The 13,936-nt window shown below is 37.8% G+C and overlaps 1 protein-coding gene across 2 annotated transcripts in view; it reads left to right on the top strand.

Annotated features, from left to right (window-relative positions):
- Positions 1-13,936, top strand: part of LOC121321532 (ceramide synthase 6-like) — a 38,840-nt gene that overhangs the window by 3,514 nt on the left and 21,390 nt on the right. For both annotated transcript variants that reach the window (XM_041260520.1, XM_041260519.1), the window contains exons 2-3: positions 5,910-6,015; positions 8,310-8,440. In XM_041260520.1, the coding sequence (XP_041116454.1) occupies positions 5,910-6,015; positions 8,310-8,440 (237 nt within the window). The remainder of the gene's footprint in view (positions 1-5,909; positions 6,016-8,309; positions 8,441-13,936) is intronic.

Raw genomic sequence — 13,936 nt, 5'->3', positions numbered from 1 at the left:
ACTGCAGTAGACAATCAGCAATCAACACCAGACAGAAGGATATCTACATCATCAAATGGAAAACAGCGCAAATGGATGGAGATGCAGATGGATCACATTAGTTTACTGCAAAGCTACGTCTTAGTTGGTGCTTATCTTGGCGAGAGCCGAGTTCAAATCAGCATGAAGTTCAACATCTACTCTCATGTAATGAAAATCAAATCAGACGTTGGCTCTATTGGCAAAATAGGAGACGTGATTACTCAAGCGCTTTTGGCTCATTGTTGCCTATCAATTTTAAACAGTAGAATTATACAGACAATGTTTATTTAATCTTTCAGATTTTATTGAAGTTTCAATACAGGGATGAAATAAACTTAGACTGAGTATAACAACTAGAATGTAGTGTATAATCTATCCAAATACAAGGGCAGGCATGTCACAGGGTCATTAGGGTTTCTTTATTGTTTGTGCCCTGATGCAAGCCACAAAGAGGCTTGACTTAAATATTTCATGCTGAAAAGAACATAATTACAACCCATTGCTTTATTTTTGCTTATGGTGTATTCCAAACTTGTAGGGGCTCTGAGCTCTGTTCACTGGCAGTCTCTCGGAGAGAGAAGCACTTAGCAATGTGTGAACAGAATAAAAGCCAGCTCTGGGCTTCTCGGGTATAATTTAAAATAACTTTCCCTCTGCACATTATCATTTTATACCCCCTGGCGTACTGACAGCCTGCTAGAAATTATTGTCCACAAGGGTCAGGCTAGATTTCTTATCTATGGTGATTTATTAAAGACCTGATGTTTAATAGTATTCACCTTGCATTCATAAATAAAGTAGGAAGGGTGTAGTTGTAGAGGTTTTACACAGCATTGATCAGTCCTGTTAAACTGTGTTCCACTGTTTATAAAGTTAACCGATTGCAGATCATGCATTTATACCCTGATTACACGTTAATAAATTATGTTATTCTTGCCTATTAATGCTAGAAATAAAATCTTATTAGCCAGTAATGAAATCAGCCAAGCCACACACATGCTGAGCTCTAGTAAAATCTTATGCTGCAACTCAGTAGAATATTTAATTGATGGCCAGCGGCACTGTGGCAGAGCAAAGCTCTGCCCTTTTTAAATTGGCAGGGATGGGGTTAATTTCCCCATACCTGCCTGGGTTTATTATGTTCAGGTGGCTGGGGTTTGTTAGGTTAATTAACGATCAATCAGCGCCCAGCCACCTGACATAAGGAGGCCTCTGCTTCTCATTTAGGAGGAGGGAGTTGAGGAAGCAGGTTGGTAGTTTTTGGTTTGTGTGTATTTTTTGAGATTTGTGAATCCAGTGAAGGCATTGCCCAGCCTGGAAACCTTTATTTTGTACATTTTGCTTTGTCTTTTTTTGTGTTTAAATCCCTTTATTTTGCCCTTGTGCACTTTTGTGTTATTTATAATAAAATAAGTATTTTTTTTGAACTGCAGACTGTCTCTGGGCCTCTATCCACTCACCAGCCTGCCACATTTGGTGTCAGCAGCGAGATAGCGCCACCTAGAGGCTCAGAGCAGTATTATTATTATTATTTTTTTTTGGATTATGGGAAAGAAGAGCAGACAGTGGCAAAGGCAGGAAAAGCAGCAGCTGAAGAAATGTAAGCTGCTGCAGCCACCGCTGGAGGACCCAGCCAGCCTCTTCCCCTGGTGTTCCTGGTGCGGGAAGGAGGACCATCGTTGGCGGTCCTGCCCAGACGTGCCACCGGCAAACTGGTGTGGCCAGTGTGAGGAGGACGGCCACAACTGGGCAGGATGCCCCTAGAACCAGGCCCAGGAGGAGGTGCCGTGTTCACCCCGGGCATCAGGGGCCACCCCACTACCTCCAGCACCACCACCTTCATCACCGTCCCAGGAGATCTGGGACTGGTTGATGCACCCTGAGGCAGACCTCGTCCACGATCTCTCCATAGTTATCAACACGCTGTGGCGTCGAGATGGGGAGAGGTGGGAACAGTGGGAGGAACAACACCACCTGGCGTCCTTCCCGGAGGTTGCCCTCATGGTGGTTAATTACCTGGCGGTAGACATGGGAGATGCCCCAGTCACTCCAATAAAGAGGGGTGAGCCGCCTTCCCCAGAGGCCGAGAGGGGTGAGGAGCTGCCGCCGCTCCCGGAGGCCAAGAGGGGAGGCCCAAGGATGCCTGCCTTGCACCGCCCAGGGATGCCACGTCCGCTCAGGGATGACACAATAGATCTCAAAAATCCAACCACTACTATCAAAGACCGCAAACTTTTAAATCTGAGGCAGAAGTTTTAATATTCCAAATTCCAAAATATTGTGCTATTTTATCCCTGGTAATTACCTTTTCCAGAAGTGAAAGTATTTCCAACTTTTTTCAATTGTAATTGTTCAATATGTATATAGTTTAGATCTTAACTAGCAACTTTAATTACAACCATAAATATAAACATTCAATATTCTTTTGAGGTGTGGGTTTTTTTTTTTTTATATATATATATATATATATATATATAATTTTGTAGTTAAGTCTTTGCAATGTTAAAACGTTATTTGCTTATTTTAAGGTTTATTTGCTTAGACAATACTAACCAGGACTGTCCATATCAGAATGTAATATAAAGAGAGTGTGTGTATAGATATGGTTTAGATGTTTAAACGCTGACATTACAAAGAGTTTAAACGTTCATAAAAATTTACCAAAAACACATCCCTACCCACTATTTAGAGCAGTGTGCTACTTAGAAACGGTAAAAGATTACATGCAAATATAATGGCTTGTAAGGGTCACACATTTTCAATTAAGACTGGTCTTTTTATTTTCACACCATTGTTCCAGAGAAAGTCTGTGAAACCGAACAAGGATTTAGTATCTACTAACCAGTGTATACATTTGCTAATCTCAATGGAGTCAGTGGGATAATTAAAATGCATTATACTTCAACAAGAAGGACACTGCAAAGAGTTATGGTTTCATGGGCAAAGGTTTGGAGGTACAAATGCCTGCCTGCTTATAATAGTTGAAATATTTAGTAAGTGCAGTACAGCTTTTTACATCATTGAGTATTTTATGATTGTGACATTATAAATAAAAATACTAGATATGAACATAGTTTAGATATTTTATTTAACATCGTGTAATCAAAGAAACAACAAAATGTATGTCATATAAATCTACCGGAAGCCATAATACAGTTTTTCATGTTGGATTTAAAAATTGTTTCATTAAGCGTATGGAAAACTACAAAGAGGTATGTAATTCAGTTTGTTAATGTAACATCATTCAGCAAGTTTCACTTGACTTATGAAGCAAAATTAGTTAATTCTATAGGGTGATGCATAACCTTTGGCCATAGCTGTGCATCCATGAGGATTACAAGGACACACACACACACACATATATATAGATATATATAATGTATTGTAGTATTCTGTTTCCATGGCTACATAGTGTGTGTGTATAAAATTACACATACTTACATATTCTACACCGTGGTTTGCAGAAGTATTCACACCCCATTTTGTTGGCACTAGAGTGTACTCCGCGACGCTTTCAAATTAGACTTTGCATGTAGAATCTACACAAACTATTTCACATTGATAAAGTTAAAAAATGCATATAGAATATAAATAAGTAAGATTTACAGAGGAAAACAGATTAATCTCAATTGCATAAGTATTCAACCCCTTTTCTACTGCAGTCCTAAATCCGCTCAGGTACAAATTATTTGTTTGAAATGGTTGTAGCCTGTAAGCAAACAAGGTGGTTTAACTTGTAGATAATTTCCCTCAGGTATATAAAGACTTTCAAGCTGCAACTCGCATAGTGATCCAACAAAACGACGATGAAGACCAAGGAGCTTACGAAACAAGTCAGGGATAAAGTGTTAGATAAACTCAGAGCAGGAGAAGGGTACAATAAAATTTAAAAGGCGCCGATTATCCCTCTCAGCACAGTGAAGTCCATCTTCAGAAGTGGAAGATGCATCGTACCACCCAGACAGTACCCAGATAAGGTCGCCCTCCCAAACTGAGCAGCCGGACAAGCAGGAAACCGGTTCGGGATGTCACTCTAAAGTCAACAATGACCTTTAGAGATCTGCAAAGTTTTTCGTCTCGAGTTGGGAGTCAGTGTTCACACGTCAACAATAAGCCAGTCCCTAAACAAAGCTGGCTGTATGGACGAGTGGCAAGAAAGAAGCCATTGCTCAGAAATCCTCATCTTAAAGCACGTATTGAGTTTGCGAAAAAGCATGTAGATGATACGGCAGACTTGTGGAAAAAGGTTTTGTGGTCACAAGAGACAAAAATGTGAACTCTCTTTTTTAGTCTAAATTCCAAACGTTACATCTGGCGCAAGCCCATCACTGCACATCACCCAGACAACACCATCCCAACTGTCAAGCATGGTGGTGGCAGCATCATGTTATGGAGATGCTTTATATATATATATAAAAATGAGGTGTTCTCTCATTATCCATTCCACCCACATAATGTCTTGAATCTGTTCATGCAGAGTGTGTTTCTGGACTGTCCCATTTTATTTTATTCACCAATTCTGACGAACATTAAACTCCTCCTCAAAATGACATTGTTTAGACCTAGTTATTTTTAATTACTGTATATACACTACTTGTCACAGAACAAAAAAAAAAACATTTAATTTGAAATGTTGTCATTGCTTTACATTATTTCAAACAGGGTTTCAGATAAACACATCAAGTCATCAATCTGGTAACTTTCAAAAGGCCTATAAGTGCATTTATTTATTTTGCAATCTGAGCTACATTTGTTTTTAGTGTGACAGAGTTTCAATAGAATGGGACTATGTAAATGCTCTCAAATCTTTTTGGCCAATTCACCTACTATAGATATATTTCTTAAACCTTTGTTATAAGATTTAATGATTTTAGACTTTTGTATTACTGTATTTTATTTTTGTATTACTGAATTTTCAACACATGTAATTGAAATGTGCAATGTTTACAGTAATCATAAATTGTCTTTTTTGTTTTGCCTAGTGAAAGTTCCCCCCATACCAACAGTTCTTTTGAAAATAGTAATAATTTAATGTGCTTTACAACAGTGCCCGATGATCCATTGCAGGGTAATGTTCCCAGTCATTACTGCAATGCCAAAATTAGTACTCTATTTCAATCTCTCACTTAAAGATAAATCTTCCTCTTACTCTGACAGTTTTACTGACCAGGAAGAGAGCAAGAGCAAACTGCTTCAAATCACGCTTGAACTTTAAATGGATTCCTGTTCTGTTTTTAGAATCTATCTTGCATTCATTCAAAGCCAACTGAATAATGTACCTGGAAAAATAGGTTTCAATTGTGTTGCTTCGCATATGCAGAGCTTGATTTAGGGAGAGTAATTTGCAGATTTAGCCTTTTTATTGTGCACGCTTTCTTTACTGTAAATGTCATTGGTAGTTTATCCATTCGCATTAATAGAATCATTACAGTATTTCATGAATCTTTATGAATATCCTCTGTATACTTGCTACTGTTTTAGACTAATGGCAACCCCACATTTTTTTGCTTTAATGAAAGATGAAAAAGTCTTCGTTTTGACATTCGTTAATGACTAATCTAATGTGACACACAATTTTCCCATTGTCCCATTCCAATGTAGTTGAAAGCTAGTTGAATACTGCTATAAGGGGATACATATTCAAACACAATGCCAATTCATCAAAATAGGCAATGGTAAAAAAAACTAAATGGCATTTCATAATAAATGTTACTTAGATACCATAGGAGTCTCCTGAAACATATATATACACACCCTTTGTGACTATGCTGCTTACTAGATAGTTTAAAAAAAGGTCAAGCTTTTCATTTTTTTTGTCATTTTTTATTATTTGTTATAAAAATAATGAAATTGCAATGTAACTAACTCTAGTATGTATTTTGTTTCAGGTTTATTGCAAGACCTTGTGCCTTAGGTCTCAAAATCCAAGCAAATGGACCACAGAAAGCGCAGCCTAATGCTATTCTTGAGAAGGTCTTCACTGCAATTACCAAGGCAAGTGAACGTGCTGGTCATACAGCGTGTGGTGTAACTATTTGTGAATGTGCATGTCTGTCTTGTTTTGTAAACCAAATGGGAGTTTGTGTTTAAGTGACTACCGAAAATGTTTCTCTTATCTGAATGTGTTTCGCTTTGACTATCTTTTATATGTGGTTTGGTGTTTCATGATGGACATTTTTATATCTGAGTTGTGCTAGCCCCGATAATCCTCTAGTAAAGGAAGGGTCTTTGTTAAATAGTTAGTTAGCTGTTTGTGGCTTGAATAAAATAGGTTCTGAATGCCTGTGTCCAATTTCTATCCAAGTTGCATCAAAAGATGTGCGCTTTTGTTGACGGTTACCAGAGTTAAAAGCAAAATGGGTGCTGAAAACTGATCTGGCCTTTCATTCTGTTTTAAAGGTAGTTCCTCATAGGTAAGGATAGGTAACCTGAACAGTGAATGTAATATAATCTGTCCTGATTTCCCATATAGTTGCTTCATTTTCATAAAGGAATTAGAATTGAGACCTGACCTTGGTTATATCGTTGGAATAAGTCTGGAACACTTCTGAGTATTGGCTAAAATCACATGCATGCAGGTAGTTGCTTGCTTTAAAAAATGAGTGGTCCTGACTACAATGGAGCTTTTTTTTAACAATTATTTTTATTACATTTTCCAATTTTGGAATGTCCAATTATTATTCAACCTGGCTCACAGCTACAACCCCTGCAATAACTGGAGAGAGACGAAGGCGAGCACTCGCGTCCTCTAAAAAGAGTGCCGTCAGCCGTCCTCTTTTGCAAGCCCGCCATGCAGCCATATCCAGAACTTTCAGCATCTGCTGAAGAGCGCAGTTCTGAATTGCATACAGACCGGCCTGCCACAGGGGTCGCTGGTGTGCAGCTGACCCAACCCCTACCCCGCCTGGGCAGCGCTTTGCCAATTGCACACCACCCCCTGGGAACTCCCGTCTACATGTCGGCAGTAGAATAGCTTGGAACCGGCGATCTCCAATCTATAGGGCACATCCTGCACTCCGCTTTTAACACTTTTTGTTTTTGAACAGTAGGTGACATTACATTTTTGGCTCAGCAAATGTACAACCCTGTTTGTTTTTCCAGTTTGTTTGCTGATGTTTTTCGGGGGCTATTTGTGGATCACAAGAATGTGTCCATACTTTATAATAGCGTCTAGTAGTAGAGTGATACACACGCATTAATGAGATTGCAGATTAGGAGGAGTTACGTTTGTGATACTATGCTTGTATGGGGACATCGTGTATGTTCATAAATCATAGCAAATTATAATTTTAATCCTTTTATTCCAAAAACGACTTATCAGAACTTGCTGTAGTTAAGGGATGGCTTAAAGAATAATCTTTTTCTTTTTCTTTTTTTTTTTTTTTGTCTAATATTATCTGACTACTGTACTTAAAATGGAAAATGCCATGTCAAATATGAATCTTTTTGCAGTATATGTGAGTTATTCTGACTTTTTAATATTAAAATGTATTTATTTAGACAATAATTAGCATTTCACCCAAGTTTAACTATGCTACACTACATAACTATACTACATATATACAGGGGCTGTAGATCGTGGTATGTTACGAAGGTGGTACTTAGTTTTATTTTCACAAAACATGTTAAATAGGGTTAAGGGTTGCCACCTCACCCCGTAATGATGGGGCAGGTTTTTTAACTCGCCTCTCTAAACCACAAATTAATTGATTTGAATCATTGTGTAAAGTGAGTGAGCATTGCGTGGTCTGTCGCTAAATAAACTGAATTGTTTTACATATTAGTTGTAATACCAAAGGCTCACATCTGCCAGAGGTTGGGAATACTTCCTGCGAGGGTTTTTTCCATCAATCAGACCTATACATCTTGCTGATTTGATTTATTTGTCCGAGTGGGCGGGGGTTTGTGAAATCAGGAAGAAATATTAAATAAATAGAAACTGGACCACAATGAAAGCGGGTGAGTGCAGAGTTCTCTATGATGATGGAATTGCAGTATTTTGAGAGATTTTTGATCACATGCAATTTCTAGCAATATAGTTTTTAACCCATGTAATGATTCTCCTGAGGATTGAATCCCCACCCCAAGCAAAAAAAACAATTAAATGCATTTCATGAAGCAGCTCACGCAATTCACACTCCCTTTACAGTGCTTGTTGATTTAAAATACATGCATTTGTGGTTTTAGAGGCAAAAGAAAAAAATTGACATGTCTTAGTGTCCTGCAGTTATGGGGCTGTGTGGTAACCCTAATAGGTTGCATTTAACTATGATGTCATTTTGCTTTAGCACCCTGATGAGAAGAGATTAGAAGGCCTTTCCAAGCAGCTAGACTGGGATGTGCGCACCATTCAACGCTGGTTTCGACAGCGAAGGAACCAGGAGAAACCCAGTACCCTCAGCAAATTCTGCGAGAGCATGTAAGGACATTTCATCTCTTGGAATCCTAATATAGAGTTTTTGTATTTAAAAAAAGTCATGAAACAGACACACACTAGAGTCTTGATGTACATGTCACACAGTACAGCACAGTACATAGAGATGCACAGTTAATACAGACCCCCTTGACAGAACTGGCTGACAGCAGTAATAAGTAGTCAGTGATTTGGAAAAAAACATGTTGGAGCAAAGAAGCTGCCCATTTTAACTTTGTTTTGTTGGCCCCTTTTAAGATGTACTGTTCCCAGTGGTCTTATTAAAGAAATGCAGTCCCATTTGGCTTTCTGGTACGGTAACTTACCACAATGGTACCACAATATTTACTGTTGTGCTATATTTTTTTACGGGATCAACTTGCTGATGTTAAAACCCATTGCTGCTGACAGTACTATAAATAAAGGACAGTAGTATTATATACAGTGCTTCCCAAAAGTACTGAAAGACGCTGTTCACATTTCATTGCAAAATGCTCCAGTTCATGAGTTCTGTTGATTTAAGTATTCTGCATTATGTATTGAGGTAGAAAAAGACTGGCCTGACTCATTTTTTGTATAGCCTCCACATTGAACAAAGTACATTTTTAATTGTGGACAATAAAAACTGACTTCAATTTTTCTATTGTAATAAAATACTTTTCAGCTTGATATAATACCCAGGGTAACAGATAACAAGAATGCAAAGCCATCTTCAGCTTTGTTAGTCACACCTGAGATTAATTTGACATACCCTTGATGATTCAAGGTTAAGTGTATTTAAGAGCAGTAAAACCTGCAATGGTTTAAAATGCTGTGCAGCCAGTTTTATCCGGGTTTGCTGTCAGGTGGGTGTCACTCTGTGAAACAGGCGCTAAAGATTGCTCTACATTGTTACATTCCTTTGGATCAACACTGCCTCCAGAAAATTTGATCCTAAAATGGTAAACAGCTAAATGGCTATTGCCCCCCTTCCAAGTTTTGCAGCAGCCTTTGAATATGTTTATTACTAGTAGTAATACAGATTCACTGGAGTAGAGCCACAATCATTTGAGATGGGATTATTAAGCAGCATTATTAAGACCTATTTGTACAAGTGTGTAAGCTTTTGCATGTGTTTCTTTTATACTAAGTTATGTAATAAGTGTAGTATTATATCATATTGTGACCAGCTGGCGAGTGGATAGAGGCCCAGAGACAGACTGCAGTTCAAAAAAATAATACTTTTTACATATTACAAATAAACACAAAATAAAAGGGCAACAAAACAAAGGGATTTAAACACAAATAGAAAGACACAAAACAAGACTTACAAAAATAAAGGTTTCCAGGCTGGGCGATGCCTTCACTGGATGAGAAAATTCGAAAAAACGACAAAAACAGTAAGCACAAACACCAACTTGCTTCCTCCTCTCCTTAATGGGAAGCTGAGACCTCCTTTTATGTCAGGTGGCTGGGTGCCGATTGATCGTTAATTACTCTAATCAACCCCAGCCACCTGAACACAATAAACCCAGGCAGGTAGGGGAATTTAACCCCATAACTGCCAATTTATAAAGGGCAGAGCTCTGCTCTGCCACACATATGTTAAAAAAATTGAAACAAACTGCTGCCCAAGTGACTGATTCATCCATTATACACATTATTATACTTACATTCAGTAATGTGTAAAAGCTCCGTCTCCCTGTTGCAAGTCTTACCATCTTTGATTAGGGAGCTAAACATTATATATGGTAAGGAATGGTCACTTACTTTATCTCTCCAGACCAGTTTCACAACCTTGTGTCAATGATGTCTCTACAATCTAATGACCACGTTAAAGCAGGTGTTTCTATTTTATTATCCAACCCTTGTAAATGCTGACTTATTGCCTTGAAAAATCTTTCTTCTTTGTATAGCCCCATTTTTATTTCCTGTTGTTCAAGGCAGTTGAGGCATGTCATAATCTACAACATATCTCAAGCTATAGGCTGCTGACTTGATAGCTAAAAAGGTTTATGAGGGTAGAACATATCTTTAATTTGTGTCAAAGTATATCTCTGGGTTTGTTTCAGTCTGTCACAGAATCTCCAAAGTGTCAAGACTGCCTGAAATATGGAACACTGCACTATAATAATGTGCTAAGACAGAAGACTCAGGGGTAGATGTACTAAAGTGTTGTTCCTGTTGCAAACCAGTTGCGAGTCAGAAGTCTAGGGTGAAATGTACTAAACAAGCGCAATGCTATTAGCGACTTTTTAGGGAATGCTTTGCGACAGTAGTTTCCTTGCGGTTCAATCTTAGATGAATATGTAATTATAGATGTGCCTGCATAAATTCACAAAAAGCAGGTGGAGTGCAAATTAGGGTTCTCAAATACTACAACGAGATGTGCTAAAGCTGTCATTAATTGTGAAACTTACAATTGCATCAATTTAGTAAGATCTTTTGAAAGCATGTTTTAAACAGTCGTGATTAGCAAACCTTTAAAAGGCAGTGTGAAAAACACTATCCCCTCACCATGGGCGCTGTGATTGGAACAAGGTGGAGACATCTTCAGCAAGAAAGAGTGATTTGTAGGATGAAAAAAGAAAGGGTATTTCGTACCCATATTACCCTCTTCGATTTAAATGAAGACCAAATTAAGCACAAATATAGGCTCGGCAACCACATAATTCTTGAGCTGCTGTCTGATTTAAAAGATGATCTGGAGCCTGTCACCCAGATGAGCCATGCTGTCCCTGCAGTCCCTGCGTCACGCTATTTCTGATAACATTATCCTACCTCTGTCCTTTCAGGGAATGGAGACAGCTGAAATACCCCTGACATAGGCTACTCGATGATAATATGAATTAGTGGTATAATTAAAATTTGTTGCTGATCCCTTGAAATTTGTATTAACGCAATTGACTGTCCTCCTGCAAGTATCATAGCTTGACAGTGGCGGCTCCATGATCGATTTTTGTATTAATTGTCTAGATAAAAAATAATACAAAAAAAACATTAAAATCATTTAGTTTTTCAATTTAAAATAATCTTTTATTTGCATTGTACACCAGTAGGTACAATGCAGCAGCATGCTTTATCTTGTGTTACCGGTAGCCTTCAGCAGACTAAAATAAAACGAAAGTGCCCTGAGGTAGTCTTTTGATTTTAATACAGGACTGATATAGGCCTACTGTACAGATTTATGTTTTTTTACAGGTCCGGGTAATGATTTATACATTTTAAAATACATTGCGCCCATTATCGAAATGTGTGTGATTTTATTGAACGCGTCTTTTAAACAAACACCGCCTTGTCTGGTTTAGCTAGAGCTACTGTGTGATTTGGCGAGAAGCTTCGATCTTCGATGACACACATTTTCTTCGGGGGGTCTTTGTGTAAAAAACCCCCCTACTTCCACCCCCGGGGAATAATCTTACATACTTATTTGTTGAAAAAATGTCGCATTTTTCTCGCGTGCTGAGATCTGTCTAATCTCTAAGACGATTCTACTGCGTGGTTTATAAACTTAAACATAACTTTGTATATTGAAGCTCTCTTCATTAGCATCATTTTCTCTTAGTACATACGACAAAATGTATAGTTTGCAAATTGTTGCATCGAAAATGCAAATTGCAGTATTAACGTGCTACAAAATGGCCCATCTTGGAACAATCTGCCCCTCAGTGTGTAGATTCTAAGACTGGTGCTTTTAAATGCATATCAGGCTTGAGTCCGATACTGGGCTGGGGGTGAACACATGTCATCCCACTTGTGTACGGTGTACAAAAACAAGTTTCAGGTTGCCACATGTTTGGTGGCTTGTTAATTTTAAACATGTTTGTGTCCACCACCGCCTCTAAATAAAAAGCAATACAAACTTTAGTTTTGTGCGGATAATATTATATATACTCGTTTATGTTTTAGCCATTACAGACATAGAGTCCTAGATAAAATATCACCAGCTGTTAATGAATCTTTAACGTAATCCCATCTCAAACTAGATCCCAAGCAGCTCACCATTACTTAAAGGGAAGTGCATTATGATTTAAATTGATCAAAAAATATCGAGTCTTAGTCAAATTTGTAAACACGTTTATTTAACTGTTTTTTATACCCAGCTTTGAAATACTTTTCTCTTAAGGAGGTCAGCACATGACACATTTTTAATTCCTGAAGTGGGTGTACTGTTTTAAAAAGGACAAAAATGTGTATGGAAATATTTTTCCAGCTCTACAAAGGAAATACACGTCGAGTTGGCATCTATTATGACCCTGCACTACAATATATAAAGCGTACAAGGTCTGTTTATTTTTTGAATATTTCATCAAAAAATGAATAAATATTTTAAGTAAGTTCATGACTTATTTATGAAATTGTTCAAGTACTGCTCCATCTACACATTTTGTAAATTTAACTTTGATCTCACTAGTGGCCCATATGTCGTCAGCAGTTCAGATAGGCACAACAGAAAGGAAATAGAGAAAATTTGCCTCTTTAAAGGGATAGAGATTGTATAGTACAAAACTATAACATGTTCTTTGTACTAGGTATCTGGAGTTACAAGTTTTTAAAAAAATGTTTGAATATTACAAACTTCGAATTTTTTGAGACTTAAACATATTGCAATTATGTGTTTTTCCGATGCTTCCAGTTAATACACAAAACGGCTTAATTTTCAAATGTTTTTACTCCAGTTACATACTTTGAAAAAATGCCCAATGTTGTATAAACTTGTCTTTTGTACTGTACAACACAACTGGAGATTTTGATGAGAAGTTGTGTTGCATTTCATAATGAATAACTTCAGCCACTTGGGAAACTCCAACTTATTGAGTGGTGGAACACAAGTTTCAAAATCTGCACTAAACTGGGGGGGGGTGGGGGTGAAATCACTAGACATTTATTTCTGTGTTGTCCGTCACTTCATACAACTGCAGTGTGGGGACAAAGACATTGTCTACTGACCCAGACAGCACCGAGGGGGTGGCATGCCAAAGTGAGACAGTTCTGTTAAGAGATTGCATATGTTACACATAACTGTAAATTATAATTTCATATTAAGTTATTTTGCATTTTTTTTTAAAAGTAAGAATACCTGGTAGCGAGATATACAAAAGTCTATTGTTAAATTTTTCAGATAACACTACAAGCAATTGCTTGCATTGATGTTTGTTTAGACAACTGAAAGACCGAAGTGTTATTCCTCTCACTGGCTTCACTCTTATTAGTGAGTGTTTTAAACTGATGGATTTCACTACGCTGTTAAACTGTCGCAACCAATTATGCCCATAGTTTAATTTGGTATCAAGAGAACCACTGTAATGATTCTCAATGTCAGATTATGGGTGTTACAAAAATTAACACTTTGTGGAAGCAGTTCTTCGAGCGGAATTTTTAAACTGTCACAGTCTCATAGTCTCAGAGACTTTTTGAAGTACATAGTGTTACAATCCGGCTAACTTTATCAGAGTCTGTGATCCATTAGGGTTAGTCCCGGTATGGCTGCCATATGAGAGTATATCATTTAACGACAGTTGC

The sequence above is a fragment of the Polyodon spathula genome, chromosome 10 (genome assembly GCF_017654505.1).
Source record: "Polyodon spathula isolate WHYD16114869_AA chromosome 10, ASM1765450v1, whole genome shotgun sequence".
Taxonomy (NCBI): domain Eukaryota; kingdom Metazoa; phylum Chordata; class Actinopteri; order Acipenseriformes; family Polyodontidae; genus Polyodon; species Polyodon spathula.
This window is presented reverse-complemented; position numbering and strand designations above follow the sequence as displayed.